General features: G+C 40.6%; 1 protein-coding gene across 1 annotated transcript; it reads left to right on the top strand.

Moving 5' to 3' along the window:
• Positions 1 to 1,789: 1,789 nt before the first annotated feature.
• ephx4 (epoxide hydrolase 4) lies at positions 1,790 to 13,879 on the top strand. The gene is made up of 7 exons (XM_074636471.1): positions 1,790 to 2,643; positions 4,849 to 4,934; positions 7,021 to 7,178; positions 8,491 to 8,619; positions 9,009 to 9,112; positions 10,332 to 10,480; positions 12,948 to 13,879. The coding sequence occupies exons 1-7, from the start codon at positions 2,401 to 2,403 to the stop codon at positions 13,186 to 13,188; spliced, it is 1,110 nt and encodes a 369-aa protein (XP_074492572.1). The 5' UTR covers positions 1,790 to 2,400; the 3' UTR covers positions 13,189 to 13,879.
• The last annotated feature ends 862 nt before the right edge of the window (positions 13,880 to 14,741 follow it).

Below are 14,741 nucleotides of genomic sequence, written 5' to 3'. Positions count from 1 at the left end.
ACTGTTGGGTGTCACAATTCAAACCTGAATGTAATCTTTAGTGCGTGTTTTTCTGTTCTTTTCACATTCGGACGAGTCCTCCAATCAGCTGACCGTTGTGTATGACCAGCTAATTCAGTACATTCATACACTTCAGTTCAAATGCCACCTTGTCTTGTTTGCTGAAATGTGCAGTGTTATTTAGTTCTTCTGTTAAGTTATCCCGTTTGATGAACCCTTACCACCTTTTTCAGTTTATCCTGACTCAACAATACACTTATTATAGACAAAACAACATAGAAAATGTTCTTGCACAAAAGTAAATAAAATCTTTGAACAAAGGTTGGTAGGTCCTCGTCAAAGTTCCCAGTGTGGAATTGAAGTTAATAATCGCAGTTCCTTATTTGCTTGACTACTTGAAAATGCCATACATGTGTTACTGTACTGTACCGTACACGCACTGCACTTTGTTGTTCATACAGTTCTGGCTGTTCCAAAGTTGCTATTGGAGATTATAAACATGTTCTGTATGTTACAGTTTGTATATGCTAAATAAATAATAATTTCTTTCTTCTTTTTTTTTTTTTTTTTTCTTTTTTTACTCAAAATAATAAAGCTATTTTCACTAAGCGACCTGCATCACTTCATCACTTCATCTACTTATAATGGCAAGGTAGTGCAGACCACAACAACCCATCTGATGCAGATGTTCACCACAGCCCCATCTAAGAATTGTGCATAAGGCCATGGTTTTCTCCTACAAGGTGGATGGATATGGAAGATGGAACCTGCCAAAATACAAAAAAATGAATGAATGAATAAATAAATAAATGACTCTATAAATAAATGTCATTAAATGTAGCAAAAACATTTTTAAATGTAGCCATTAATTAATTGATCAAATATGACATAAATTGATATTTCTGTTTTAATGTGCTTCTTTATCTTTGTATTAATTACCTTTTTTATTTACTCTTTTGTTTAATTTTCCCTTTTATGTATTTATGTTTCATCATTTTCAAAATGAGGCAGAAATGTAAAAAAAAAAAAAAATGTATGAAGAGAATACAGAAATGTTTGGGAAAAAGGGTGCAATGCAAAGGGAAATCGTGCACAAATAGATAAATGCATAAATACAGTAAAATAAATACATTTAAAATAAATGAATAAATAAGAAATAAATGTATTTAAACTAAATTTAAAAATGAATAAAACATAAATACATGCATAAATAAAAGGGAAAATTAAACAAGAGTTAATGAATAATGGAATTAATACAAAGATAAATAAATAAAGAATCAGATTAATACAGAAATACCAGTGTCACATTTTATCAATTAATTAATGGCTATTATTTTTGCTACATTTAATGACATTTATTTATCAAGTCATTTATTGATTAATTTATTTTTTATTTTGGCAGGTTCCGTCCTCCATAGATGCCTGGATTTTATATATATATATATAGTTTATCCCCAAATGCTATTCTGCTATCTGTATTATTGGTTTTGATTGTACAAGGGAAAGTATAAAACTCTTTTTACACTCCATTTTAATTATTTAAGTAACAGTATTGCTCATTGATGAATTGAGTCATATTTGTGCTTCATTTGGTCAGTGTTTGGACTCCATACTTCGGTGCTGAATAGTACAAAGGTCTTAATCTATTACATGACCAGTCAGTCACGTGAGGGAGATTAGGCTAATCTGAAATTGTTTAACTGGTTTATTGTGTGTGTGTAATCTTGTCTCTATCTGTGTTTCCTAACTAAACCATCAACCTGCTCTCCTCTGTGTCTGCTTTACGGTGCATGATAAAAGCGCACCTGTGACCGCATCACGCCTGATTAAGATATGAATGCGCTGCCAGTCATAGGATAGTCCACCTGCTAATTAAGTCGCGTTGGCAGGTTTATTGTTCCAGAACTGAATGGTGAGACAATTGAAATGACCTAGAGAGACATTTCATTGATTATAATAATAATAATGAGCACGTGTATGCTGTCTTTTGTTGCCATAACAGCAGCGTGCATCCTCCGGTGCTCTGCAGCGATGCTCGGTCTCTCTCTCTGCCGATAACAGCGCCTCTTAGCTGGGCTCAAATCACTGTGAAATCACCGCACCGGTCCGGGTGGCTCATTGCTTCATGTCGGACTTGCCTTGTATAGTCAACAACACCCTCCTGCTGCTAAAACAACCACTGCTGTCACACGCAAGCGTGAAATCTGACGTGATGCTCTCGTTGCCACCGTCCCATTCAGCCTCCTGTCTGTCGGGATCCTCCCTTCAGACAGTCAGTCGTGCGGACGGACGCGCTGGTGTAACGACACATTGGCATTGTCAGAGGAGCAGTGTGTTTAAACCAGACACAGATCAATAAGGAACTTGATCCGGATCGATTTCCTGCGGCAATGTGAAAAGATGGCGAGAGTGCTCCACAACTTGCTGCTGCTTCTCATCAGACTTGCGCTGCAGATCAGAGTTCTGGGTTATTGGTCGTTGATCTACGGTTATTGCTCGCTCTGCACCATCGTAGCTCTGCTGAAACTTTGGTGGAACATCATCTTGAGGCCGACGACCACCCTCCAGTGGGTGGTCCGTGAGACTCCTCCGGCTTGTCTGAATGACACGTCCTTGGGAACCCACTGTTATGTTCGGATCAAGGTAAGGAAGACAATGATGAGAGGTGTGTGTTGGTGCCTGTTAAATCCCATTGTGTGTGTGTGCAGCCTACACCTCTCTCTCTCTTGCATGCTATAGGATGTTTGAAATGCTGCAACACCTTGGCTGCCGTGTCGCGTCGTGCAGAGACAAACAGGCCCCTGATCTTTGAGCATGATCTGTTTATTTCTGAGACGTGATATTCGGTGGATTGGGTTTTGCAGCGCTGCGCTCAGGTGGTGCTGAAAGAACAGCTCCTCCTCCTCCGCCTCCTCCTCACGGCTCTACATGCTGCTGCCAGCCTCTCACTACCTGGGTGTTCAACATTATGTAATTAAATACCACAAGGCATGTCTGTCACAAAACATACATCCTATAGTGTCAGTGATGGAGGAATCATTCATATCAGTCTGCTACTTAAGGAACTACTACAATATAAACATGTAAAAGTACAGGAGGATTGTCTGCATGATGTATTTAAAGTAGCAAAAATATACTCACTGCTCAACAGGATGTTCCCTGACAGTTTGTATAATTGGACTATTGATTATTGCATTAAATGCATTTTAATGTTGTAGCTGATCCAGGGTGAGCTCATTTTAATTACTGTATACTCAGTTTAATCCATGACAGTGCATCATATCTAATAAACTGATCATATGTAAAATCTTAGTTTGCAAAATAACTACTTTACTATAGCTGTTGGATAAATGTAATACAGTCATGAGTACAATGTATTCCTCTAAAATGCTGTTAAGTACAAGAACAAAGTAGCAGAAAAAAAAATAAATATTCAAGTGATGTAGAAGTTCCTCAAAATCAACCAACCCCATCAATTCAGTTCAAGTTCTCATAAGAGCAATAAATCATGTCTATAGCCTTTGTTTGATTTGATGTTACATGATGCAGATGGAACTATAAGACAGAGATGACTTGTAGAAAGTTGTCTCAGAGACTTGCATTTGTTTGAGGACAGAATAAGAATAAGCACAGTCAGACAGAGAAAAGAGAAGGAAAAAAAAAAGGTTGCCATAGTAGCAATGTGTCCAAGATATGCTGCATCTTCAGAGCCCGTATAGCTGCCTCAAAGGACATGTCCAAGCAGGCTGAAAATCGTCCGTACAGTGGCACAGTCTGGCCATGGTAACTGAGGCAGTTTGAACATGCGCTCATAAATAAACGTGCATTACTAAATTGCAGCCGAGTCTATATTTACCCCAAGTCTTAAAACATTCACAGTGTGAGTCAGACGAACAATCATATCATTGAGCCAAAAGAGGTAGGGGAGGTTGATATCCATTCAAAATCAAAATAACCTTAAAATAAGCACATTTTCTGTTTGATTGGATTTGTCTATCAATCTACGAAACACAACCATCCAAGGAATATCTAGTTTATTGATTTTTTTGTGTAAAAATTATATTGGGCACAAATTATAATGCAAAGCAGGGTATATTATATGTCTGCAAACATTTCTGGAAGGGGTCTTTAAGTTTACTGGAACTCTTAGATAATATTCTAGCAGCAACAAGAGAGTGACACGTCCAATATGCACGGTGTTGTAAGGTTGTGATACACTGTTAAGTACTGGTGGACTCAGAGGGGGGGCAAGCTGCCTCCCTTGGTGCCCCTATGTTAAAAAAAAAAACGCCGCAAAAGTGCCCCCTTGGATGCTCCTGTGGTAGATAAAAAACATGATAAAGTGCCCTCCAGGATGCACTTCCAATATGGTAAAGTGCCCTTTAAGGTGCCCTTCCAGTGGAGAAAACATGATGAAGTGCTATCTAGGGTGCCGTTCCAGTGGAAAAACATGTTAATGTGCCCTCTTGGGTACCCTTAAATGGAGAAAACATGATAAAGTGCCCACTAGAGTGCTCGAGAGAAAATGGGATGAAATGCCCTGTAGGGGGGCCTTAAACTGAAGAAAACATGATGTAGTACCATATAGGCTGCCCTGCATAGAAAACTTTCTGCGTGCCCTATCCTTAGACAGCCTGAGTCCGCCACTGCTGTTATGTGTTCATTCAGAAGTAAATAAGCTGCTCCTGTATTGTTTTCCTGATAATTACATTATTGTGCAGTTATTTCCATGCGGCCATTCTCTCAGTAATAGTCATTTAAAAATGCTGACTTGTTTCCTATTGTTTCCACTAAGTGGTCTTTAAGTTGATGTGTTAATGCCTGAATGTGTGTTTTTCTTTCCACCAGGAGTCCGGCCTTAGGTTCCACTATGTCGCTGCTGGAGAGAGAGGAAAGCCACTCATGCTGTTTTTACACGGCTTCCCTGAGTTCTGGTAGGTCAAAGAAAAAGAAGAAATCAGGGTGGGGTGTGGGGGGTGTGGGTGGGGGGGAAGTTGCGGCAACAGTAGCAGTTCCACTTCACTGAACAGCTGCAGCAAACCGACTGTAAGGTTATGTTTGTTCAGTTGCTCGGTGTTTGTTACAACGGTCACCTCTCTGAAATTTCCCCTGACTATAACAAATTCTCAAGCTGTACTGTTAAATCTCTCTCTCCACGGGGCTGCAGACACAAATCCACGCCAGCGATGAGTCCTCATTCACAGACACGATTTGCCATCGGCAGTGGGGGGAAAGGGTCCAAAGCATTCAAGATCTCTTCCTCCTGATATGAAATGAAAAATGGTGTTGAGCGTGGCCCCTGGATTGGGGCCAAAGAGGTTGTCAAGAGCTATAAGCCTGTCCATATCTCTAACATAGCATCTAAGCTGCTGACAGGACAGGGATTAATTAACGGGAGGAAGAGGGCAGCGCTTTCTGCTTCACTTCCCGTATTCTTCACGAGAATGATGAACTGTGCTGAGAGTGACACGATTGGAGGGAAACTCTTCACACTTTCAGAAAATGTGCTAATTCCCGCTCAGAAATGAGAAAGAGGAGAATGTATATGCGTGTGTCAGAGGGAGGGTGAAGAGGTCTGAGGGGCTTACTTTACTTTAAACCTCATCTTTATTCTAAGATCTGAGGGTTCAGAGTCGGGATCTTATACTGACTCATCAGAATCACAGTCAGGGCTCCGCATCTAGCTTCCCCTCGCCCGGTGGATGAGGAGGAGGAGGAGAGGAGGAGGAGGGGGATTTCAGCCCTGATGAGGAGCCTTTACAGCAGACAAGATCTTCAATTAGGAAGTCATCCCAGTCCACATGATCAGTGGGCGGATTAGAATCTAAAACAGCTTCTATTATACTGAGATGACCTTCACGCAGCTGGAAAGAAAGCTGAGCGCTAGCTTTAGAAAAAAGTTTGTGAAGTTAGTTTGTAATTATCTCAAATGTGTACTGCATACGAGTTTAAAGGGGCACTTCACTGATTTTGCAAATCAAATTCAGATTAATCGTCATGGGGAGTACTACTCAGCCTGTGAAAACAGGTGTATAATGTGTTGTGTGGCTCTAAAGGGAGATTTCTGAAGTCTGAAAATATACCCCTATACATATCTGGGTTTGGGCTTGAAAACTCCAAATATGCACCCGATTCCACTGTTATCAGGCCATTAAATAGGCGTTATCGGTCGCTATAAGCACCATAGATGTGGGTCATTAGGGGTCTACTACGCCTACTGTGTTGTAAAAGTGAAAGCGAAACTTAAAAGCATCACGTGCTAACATGTTGTAAAACTGAATGAAACATTACATTTTGAACACAAACGAAAAGGCTTCTTTAGGTTTCGGCAACGAAACTACAACTTCTTTAGGTTTAGGTAACAAAAAAACGTAGTTGTGTTTTGGTTTAAAATAACAGTTTCAAAGGTGAAAGTGAAACTTAAGGCTTTTGAACACAAAGACAACAACACATTGTTGCTTTCACATAGGATGCGAAAAGTCTCCTGGGTGAAAACCCTGTGTTTTGTGTCCCATCCATTGCCCCTTACCTCCATCCGATATGGAGTTTCATGCTGTCTATAACTACAGCACCTGACTTCCGCTTCTGCTCCTGTCATAATTACTACAGACGCTAGAGGTCGCTGTTGTGTTCTTTTATACCTTCTTTCAGTGATATACCATGAGAATAGATGATAAAACCTATTAGTGGGTGTAATAGGCCCCTATTAACCCACATCTATGGGGCTTATAGCCACTGATAACGCCTATTTAATAGCCTGACATGAGTCTAATCGGCTGTAATGTTGAACAGAAAGCCTGTGTTAAAAACTGGGTGGTAGGAGTTGGAAAGACATGCAGATTTAACCGGCTGGGAGGAATAAATAAAAGACACTATTGAATTGCATTATGGGGAATGTAGGAACCAATGTTTTGGGGGCTTGACCCCCAATTCTTTTTTTAATCGGTCTCTTTAAAAGCATAAGGAGTGTCTGTCTCTTCAAGTATGAAAGTAATCTGTTTGCATGTCTGTGTGCCTCAGGTTCTCCTGGCGCTACCAGCTGCGTGAGTTTAAGAGTGAATTCCGCGTGGTGGCCATCGACATGCGAGGCTACGGGGAGTCCGACATGCCGCTCTCCAATGAAAGTTACCGCTTCGACTCCCTGGTTACTGACGTCAAGGACATCGTGGAGTACTTAGGTGAGGCGGGAACACGGGAGGAACTGTGTGTCTCTAATCTTAAAATAAATCCAAGGGAGTGGACACTGTTTTGACAGCATCTCGAGTCTAAAATAAACTTGTATATCAGTCTTAAGCTGTGGACGGCTCTCAGGCCTGCATGTATGGCATGACAAACGTCCTGTGATTCATTCTTACTGAACATGGGACATTGTGCAGATACAGAGCCAGCTGACTGCATGATAACACTAGCAGGAAGTTATAGCCTGAGGCTGTCTGCACACACCAGCATCCACTAATGATTATCTGGCCAGAGTGACATTTTCTGCTCTTTAACTGGCCAGCATATCTCAGTTTAAAAATAACATGTCTTAGCATTGAAATGTCAGTACAAAATCTCTGCGTAGGGGTTAAATCAGCAGCAACTGGGCTTGGTTTAGATTTCTTGAAGACGTATACACTTCTCATCCAAGAAGCTTCTTCAGTTCTGACTGAATGGACACTCTTTCTTTCATCACCTTTCATTTCATTACACAGTCATTTGATCCATTGTTACTATACAATGTATTGAGTAGTGCAGCTTTAAATAATGCCACAACAAGTCTATATGTTTCGTAATGTTAACCCAGTGAAAGTCCAGCCCAGAGGAACCATAATGTCCTGTAAATATTATCAAGCGGTTTTTGAACACATTCCTTATTAAATATTTACATTCTCTGAGGAAGTGCTTTAGAGAGAGGTCTTATAGTTAATGTTTTGTAGCTCCTTAAGTTGTTCTAGCTGTCTATGGTTAATTTCTTAACAGGCTTTTCAGAAGCTAAGCACTCAATAATGCATATAGCCGTGCAAATGATTCACTCAACGGTCATTTGAGTGGAAGTGGGAGGCTTGCATTGATCAACTACTGTACTCTGATCTGTGATTGGACTACGTAGCTCTTTTTACACCAGCTGTTATAGATCCACATTACAGCCAGCTAATGTTGCTATACGCCTATCGGAGGTTTGGCTTTCGACCATGCATGGCAAGTAGCATTGCCCTTTTTCATTGCCCAGCAAGTATCAGTGCTCAAATGGTGCAAGCAAAGGTAAGAGGATTAGTTTGGAACGGTAATGTGATCAGAATCCCTCAGACGGTTGCCCAGACCTTGATCTGCATTTGGCTGTATGTCACGAAATACATCCGTTCGATGGGTGTAAATGTCCTCTGAGGGAGGAAGACAGCAATAAAGAAGTGAGAACAGTATTGATTTTTTCAGGCACTGACATGCTTTAATAAACAGACCCTTCTGCTTCAATAACAAAAGCTCTGTTCATTTGCGTTTTCCTCCAAGGATACAACAGATGCTGCCTTGTCGGCCACGACTGGGGCGGGACCGTAGCGTGGCTGTTCGCCATTCACTACCCGGAGATGGTGACCAAACTGATCGTCCTGAACAGCCCCCATCCTTCTGTGTTCACAGGTAGGATTTCACTATGTGCAAAACGAAACGGATCCCCAGATCTTTGTGTTGTGGAAGAAAACCAATTTCCTTCATACTAATTAGAGAGACTGTGGTTGGGCTCTTGGATCATTACCTTAATTATCACCATTAATTAGGAAGTATTATTACTTCAATTCCATGTTTGCGTCCATCTGGCAAATCCTCTTCTGCCTTAAGGGGGAAGACGATAAGAAGCTAATTAGAGGAGTCTAATGTGGAGCTGGAACAGCTGGTTTTACTGGTGCAAACAGAGAGGCAAAGTCATTGACAGTTATCACGTCCAGGACCCCGCAGCCAGCGTGTGCAAACTTGGCCTTTAATTACCATCCAACAACTGAACTCCTCTCTTCTCCTCTCCTCTCCTCCAGATTACGCTCTGCGCCACCCGAGCCAGCTGCTGAAATCCAGTCATTTCTTCTTCTTCCAGCTGCCCCGCTTCCCGGAGCTCATGCTCTCCATCAATGATTTCAAGGTGGTCTGTTATGTGTGGGCTGAAGCTGTTTCAAGGTCAAGGTTGTGGCGTTTGTGTGTGTGTCTGTGTGTGTGTGTGTGTGTGTGTGTGTGTGTGTGTGTGTGTGTGTGTGTGTGTGTGTGTGTGTGTGTGTGTGTGTGTGTGTGTGTTGTGTGTGCATGCATGTGGTGTACAGTATGGTGCATGTTATTACAGTGTCAGGCTATTTTTAGGGTTTGCATCAGTGTGACTAAACACGTCCTGCTGTGAAAGAGGTTAGTTGTAGTCAACAAAAGGATCAGCTGATATGTGAAATTATACATTATTACCAAATCATATGCTAAACTAGTTAAGGGCATTTTGTCATCAATTAGGTACTCCTGTTGATTTTTTAAAATCTGAACTTTATTGTTCATTGTAAAATGTGCCCTTAAAATCCAGTAATATCCTTTATGATATTGAGATTTAATCACCTCAGGTTTTGGTTTTGAAAATGCAATGATTAGGTTTTAGTGTTTTTTAGCTCTTGGGTACAAATAAAATAATTAGTTTTTCGACATTTTGGGTAATATGCTAATTTGCTTTCCTGCCGAGACTTAGATGAGAAAACTGATACCAATCAGTGGGTCACGGATGGCTGCTTAGTGTGAAGGGATGCCGTAAAATATTGATATTAGCATATAATGACAAGTATCTGAGTGACCATATATCTTGACACAATACCAACCTTGATGACGCAGTGTTAAATTATTTTAAAAACACAAGTGTTTTTTCACTTCCTGAAACATTTACCATTACCATGCAAGGTTTCTGCCAACTGCAACAATTTATAGTTTCATATGAGAGTAAATAAGCGTATTTCCCAAAATGTTGAACGTTTCCTTTAATATTCATAAATCTTAAAGATGTGTAGTAATAACGACTTGCAAGGCATTTTTAAATGTCATCTAAGTATTGCGGTAGTTTATATATTTGCTAATTAAATGTACGATTGGATAATGTTCCTTTATGCCTGTGTTGGAGTTTTCAGAAATAAAAGCACAGCATGTAATGTTGTCGAGCCAGCAGTAAGTCAGAGTGCCAGAACTGTGACCCAAGGTCATGAGGAGAACTGTTCTCACCACTGAAGTACCTTTTCTGACTCACAGTACATGGACGTCCTTCTGTAAATGTTCTCTAGATCAAATTGTACCAGCCCCATATATTCACTGTAGTGTTTGCTGCTGTCTCTGCTGTATAGGCTCTGAAGGCCTTGTTCACCAGCCGCAGCACCGGGATCGGGAGGAAAGGACGGTGGCTCACTGCAGAAGACTTGGAGGCCTATCTGTACGCTCTGTCACAGCCAGGAGCTCTGACCGGAGCCCTCAACTACTACAGGAATGTCTTCAGGTGGGAAATAGTTCACTCACAAAAACATGGATCATGTCAAAGTTTTTTCAGAAATAATATATCATACGTATATATTATACGTAGCTTTTGGAAGATGTATTCCTATCTTTATCTTAAGTAATGCTATGCTCCATTATAAGTAAAAGTCCTGCATTGAAAAAGTATCAAAAGTAGGGCTGTCAAAGTTAACGTGATAATAACGCGTTAATGCAAATTTGTTTTAATGCCACTAATTTCTTTAATGCATTAATACAACTTGCGATTTTTAGGTTGTAGCGGTGTAGTGACACTAGAAAAACCTACTGTTAGGAATCTCTTGGAAACAACCATGTCATACTAGCTTGTAGTGAAGGAGGTTAAATAACGCTCCAAACTTACGCTAAATTGTGACAAGGAAAAACTTTCAGAGCCATCTTCAAAGGGGTCCCTTGACCTCTGACCTCAATATATGTGAATGAAAATGGGTTCTATGGGTACCCACGAGTCTCCCCTTTACAGACATGCCCACTTTATGATAATCACATGCAGTTTGGGGCAAGTCATAGTCAAGTCAGCACACTGACACACTGACAGCTGTTGTTGCCTGTTGGGCTGCAGTTTGCCATGTTATGATTTTAGCATATTTCTTATGTTAAATGCAGTACCTGTGAGGGTTTCTGGACAATATTTGTCATAGTTTTGTGTTGTTAATTGATTTCCAATAGTAAAGTATTAAATAGAGTTTTAAATACTTGACACATCTCGCTTTAAGATACATTTTGAACAGATAACAGTGGGATTAATTTGCTATGGACAATCATGCGATTAATCACAATTAAATCTTTTAATCGATTGACAGCCCTAATCAAAAGCAGAAGTACTTATAATGCAGAGAAATGATTATTGGATATTGGATAATAATCACTGATACATTAAGTAGCACTGTACTGTTGTAGTTTGAGCTAATTTTAACTATCTTACATACTGTTGTGTAGATTTAATCTGTAACTGTGCATCATATAAGACAGGCATTATACAGCAGCTACAGGAGCAGGTATGCTGTTGCCATTGGAGACCACTTCAGTGTTATTGCAGTACTTTGAGAGGCTTTTTAGTCAGTATCAGTGTTTGGTCATGGTTGGTTATTGAACACTTTAAGTCTACATGATGTGTTGTTCTCAAAAACCTTATATACATATTAAGTGTTGTGCATATAGAGACCCTATATAATGTTCTTGTTTAATGCAAACTTAGTAGCGCCATCTACTGTCCGAGCTCCGAAGGGGCAGAAAAGTAAACCTCTCCCACTGTCAAATAAAGTTACATTTACATGCGCCTTCATTCTTACATGTTAAGACTGACTAGCTGGCTAACAAACCAGATCAAAGAAAATATCAGCGCGTGTATTTTTGACATGTGAACTGCACATGCATGGCTAAGCGCGCCATCTGCTCCCTTCTCAAGCAATGAGTTATCTCAGAATAGCTTTTATATGCTTACGTAAAAGAGATACCACTGACCCATGGCCAATTAGTCTCTCCACATGCGCATACGGTACCTAAGCAGCACCAAGGACACAAATACATGAACACACAGCACCATCCATCCATCCATCCATCCATCCATCCATCCATCCATCCATCCATCCATCCATCCATCCATCCATCCATTTTATGTGTCCACTTGGACAACAGGCTGGAGCCTATAATTCCAGCACATTTTGGGTGAGACATAAAGCAACATGAAATTCATAATGTAAAATACACATTATAGTGGGAATTCTTTCAGAAACTTGTGAAGTAATTTAATAGAAACTATAGTGCAGTGCCCATTTGGAGCATGTGTCCGTCTAGAAAGGGCCGATTACTTGACTCCCAGAAGTTCTGCTTGCAGCGTTGTGGAGAACCGTGGTATGGCTGCTTTGGAAGTGTGAAGTTGATTGGATGAACGGTTCTTGAGATATGCCTCATACATACACAGACAGAGAATTTGTCCTTTATAGTTAGATGATGCTGCTACAGCCCCACCCATTGGCCAAATGGCACCAAATTTGCACTAAATATCTACACATGTCCACCAAATGTGATCGCAAAAGCACAACGCACTCAGGCAATATAACTTTTTTTGTAATATAAGCCCTGTCCCCATCGTTTAAGCTAACTTTGAGGGTTAGCTATAGCAAGACTGTACGGAACATCAACAATACAAAAAAGTAACTTTTCCCGGCTGGGTGCAGAGATGTTCTGTACCAAATTTCGTGACGATTGCTCAAAATTTGTAGCGAAAAATCTGATTTGGACAAAATTCGAAATGGTGGAAAATCAATCTAGACGCAAATGGGCGTGGCTTATATGGATATATTGGTCTGGACCCACAGAACCCAGAATATATCCTCCTTCCCAACAAGCTAGCGGGTCCCAGAGGGTTAAAATCTCTCATACAATAACATTTTGTATGCATGACTCAGGTTTTCCCTTTGTCTCCTTAGCGACCTCCCTCTGAGCCACAATCACGTCAAGTCTCCGGTGCTGCTGCTGTGGGGAGAGCGGGATGCCTTCTTGGAGCAGGAAATGGCCGAGGCATGCCGCCTCTACATCCGGAATCATTTCCGTCTCAACATCATATCTGGTGCCAGCCACTGGCTGCAGCAGGACCAGCCTGATATCGTGAACACCCTCATATGGACCTTCCTGAAGGAGGGAGAGGGACGCAAGAGCTACAGGAACTAAATCCACAGCGAGGCCTCCTCCAGCCTCCCCCCCCCCCCTTTCTCCCCTTTCTCGCTTGCCACACCTGCAAGCCTGGAATATGCCTGTGACACCAAGCAACATAGTGATAATGCAATCATTCTTTAAATCTTTCACATTTCAAATATTTTTTAAAGATGTAGAGGGAAAGAATTAAAGCACACTTCACCGGAGAGGACACTGAGCAGCAGTACGTGGTGTGACACACATTCAAGATGTTTTTTGCACATGACATCCGCCTTAAAGTTTGTCAGTTACAGCATTACAAATGTGCGGCAGAATCTCCCTGTGACTTGTATTGTGTGGTGCCTTTTAACTTCGGAGTGTAGAGATGTCCTGAGAGATTGGGATGTGGCGTTGTCTGCTATACTTTATGTACGTTTCACCGGGTCGCTCCACTCTTCTTCTTCTTTGGGCACAGTCCTTTGGGAGCTATAACTCTCCTACTCCCTTTATCAGGTAGTGTTGTCTGAAGGACTTTTCTTTTTTTTTGTATTTTTTCCTCAGAGATGATCAAGTGTAGAGAATGTTGTTATCTTGATCTTCCTGTTTAGAAATGTCAGTGTTGGTTGACTATTGTACTCTTTTGTATCTATTCCTACACACTGCATTTTGAAAATTCACTGAGCCAGGTCTACACCGTTTGATTTTATAAATAAACTAAGTGTCAATCTGTTGGACTACATTGCTCTTTATCATTTCCGCACCTGTTTTAAGATAATAATAACCGTGGTGGTGTATTTGAGGCTGTGCCTAATGCCCTCATGTACTCGCTGCTGTCTCTGAACAGTCACTCCAAGCTTTTACACAGAAGAGATGAAAAACATCAGAAATAGTAACAGATGCACTGTTAAATATAGCACAGAGCGGAGTGACACAGCAGTTGATGTTGGTTATTTTGGATCTCAAATGTTTTGATGTTTTTTTCACATTCATATTCCTTTCTGACGTGGTTATATGCCAACAGAAATGTTGATGTGGAATTACACTGAGGTGTGTATTCATCAGTCTTACATAAACAGGTTTTAGTGCTGTGCCAGCACACACACACACACACACATTCACTGCTGAGCTATTCAGAGATGAGATCATTCAGGCAATGCATGACTTTGTCTGTTTCAAACCAGCAAAAACAATATAAACCATTGTATAATATTGTCCTTATTAGTGGCTTATTGTTTATAATTTATAAAGCTTGAACAAATTATTTATCAACCATTAACAAACCCATTAGTTTCAACTTAATCCTAAGTAAGTGTGCCTTTAGAAAGTTGAACAAATATTGCACCAAATGTCTCTGCAGTAGATCTCATTGTCCAACCAGATTTGACATCTTTTGTGTTTCTTTAATGCTGATTCAAACATTTACAGTTACATTTGCACTGACATCATAGGTGAGGAATAATGCTAGAGGAGAGGCCAATGACATCAACGCCAGTCAGGGGCAAGCTCTTTTGCTGCCTTCATGGGCAGTCGGATATATTAATACTAGCACTTATTTTTCAGGTTAGCACTTTTATAACCCTTTTTTGAAG

Source organism: Sebastes fasciatus, chromosome 5 (genome assembly GCF_043250625.1).
Source record: "Sebastes fasciatus isolate fSebFas1 chromosome 5, fSebFas1.pri, whole genome shotgun sequence".
NCBI classification, from domain to species: domain Eukaryota; kingdom Metazoa; phylum Chordata; class Actinopteri; order Perciformes; family Sebastidae; genus Sebastes; species Sebastes fasciatus.
This window is presented reverse-complemented; position numbering and strand designations above follow the sequence as displayed.

Bases quoted from the DNA above. Each gene is read 5' to 3' on its own strand.
- ephx4 (XM_074636471.1), top strand. From the start codon at position 2,401: ATGGCGAGAGTGCTCCACAACTTGCTGCTGCTTCTCATCAGACTTGCG. The intron at 8,620-9,008 runs GTAGGATTTCAC...CCTCTCCTCCAG, and splicing joins CCATCCTTCTGTGTTCACAG to ATTACGCTCTGCGCCACCCG. The intron at 9,113-10,331 runs GTGGTCTGTTAT...TCTGCTGTATAG, and splicing joins TCTCCATCAATGATTTCAAG to GCTCTGAAGGCCTTGTTCAC.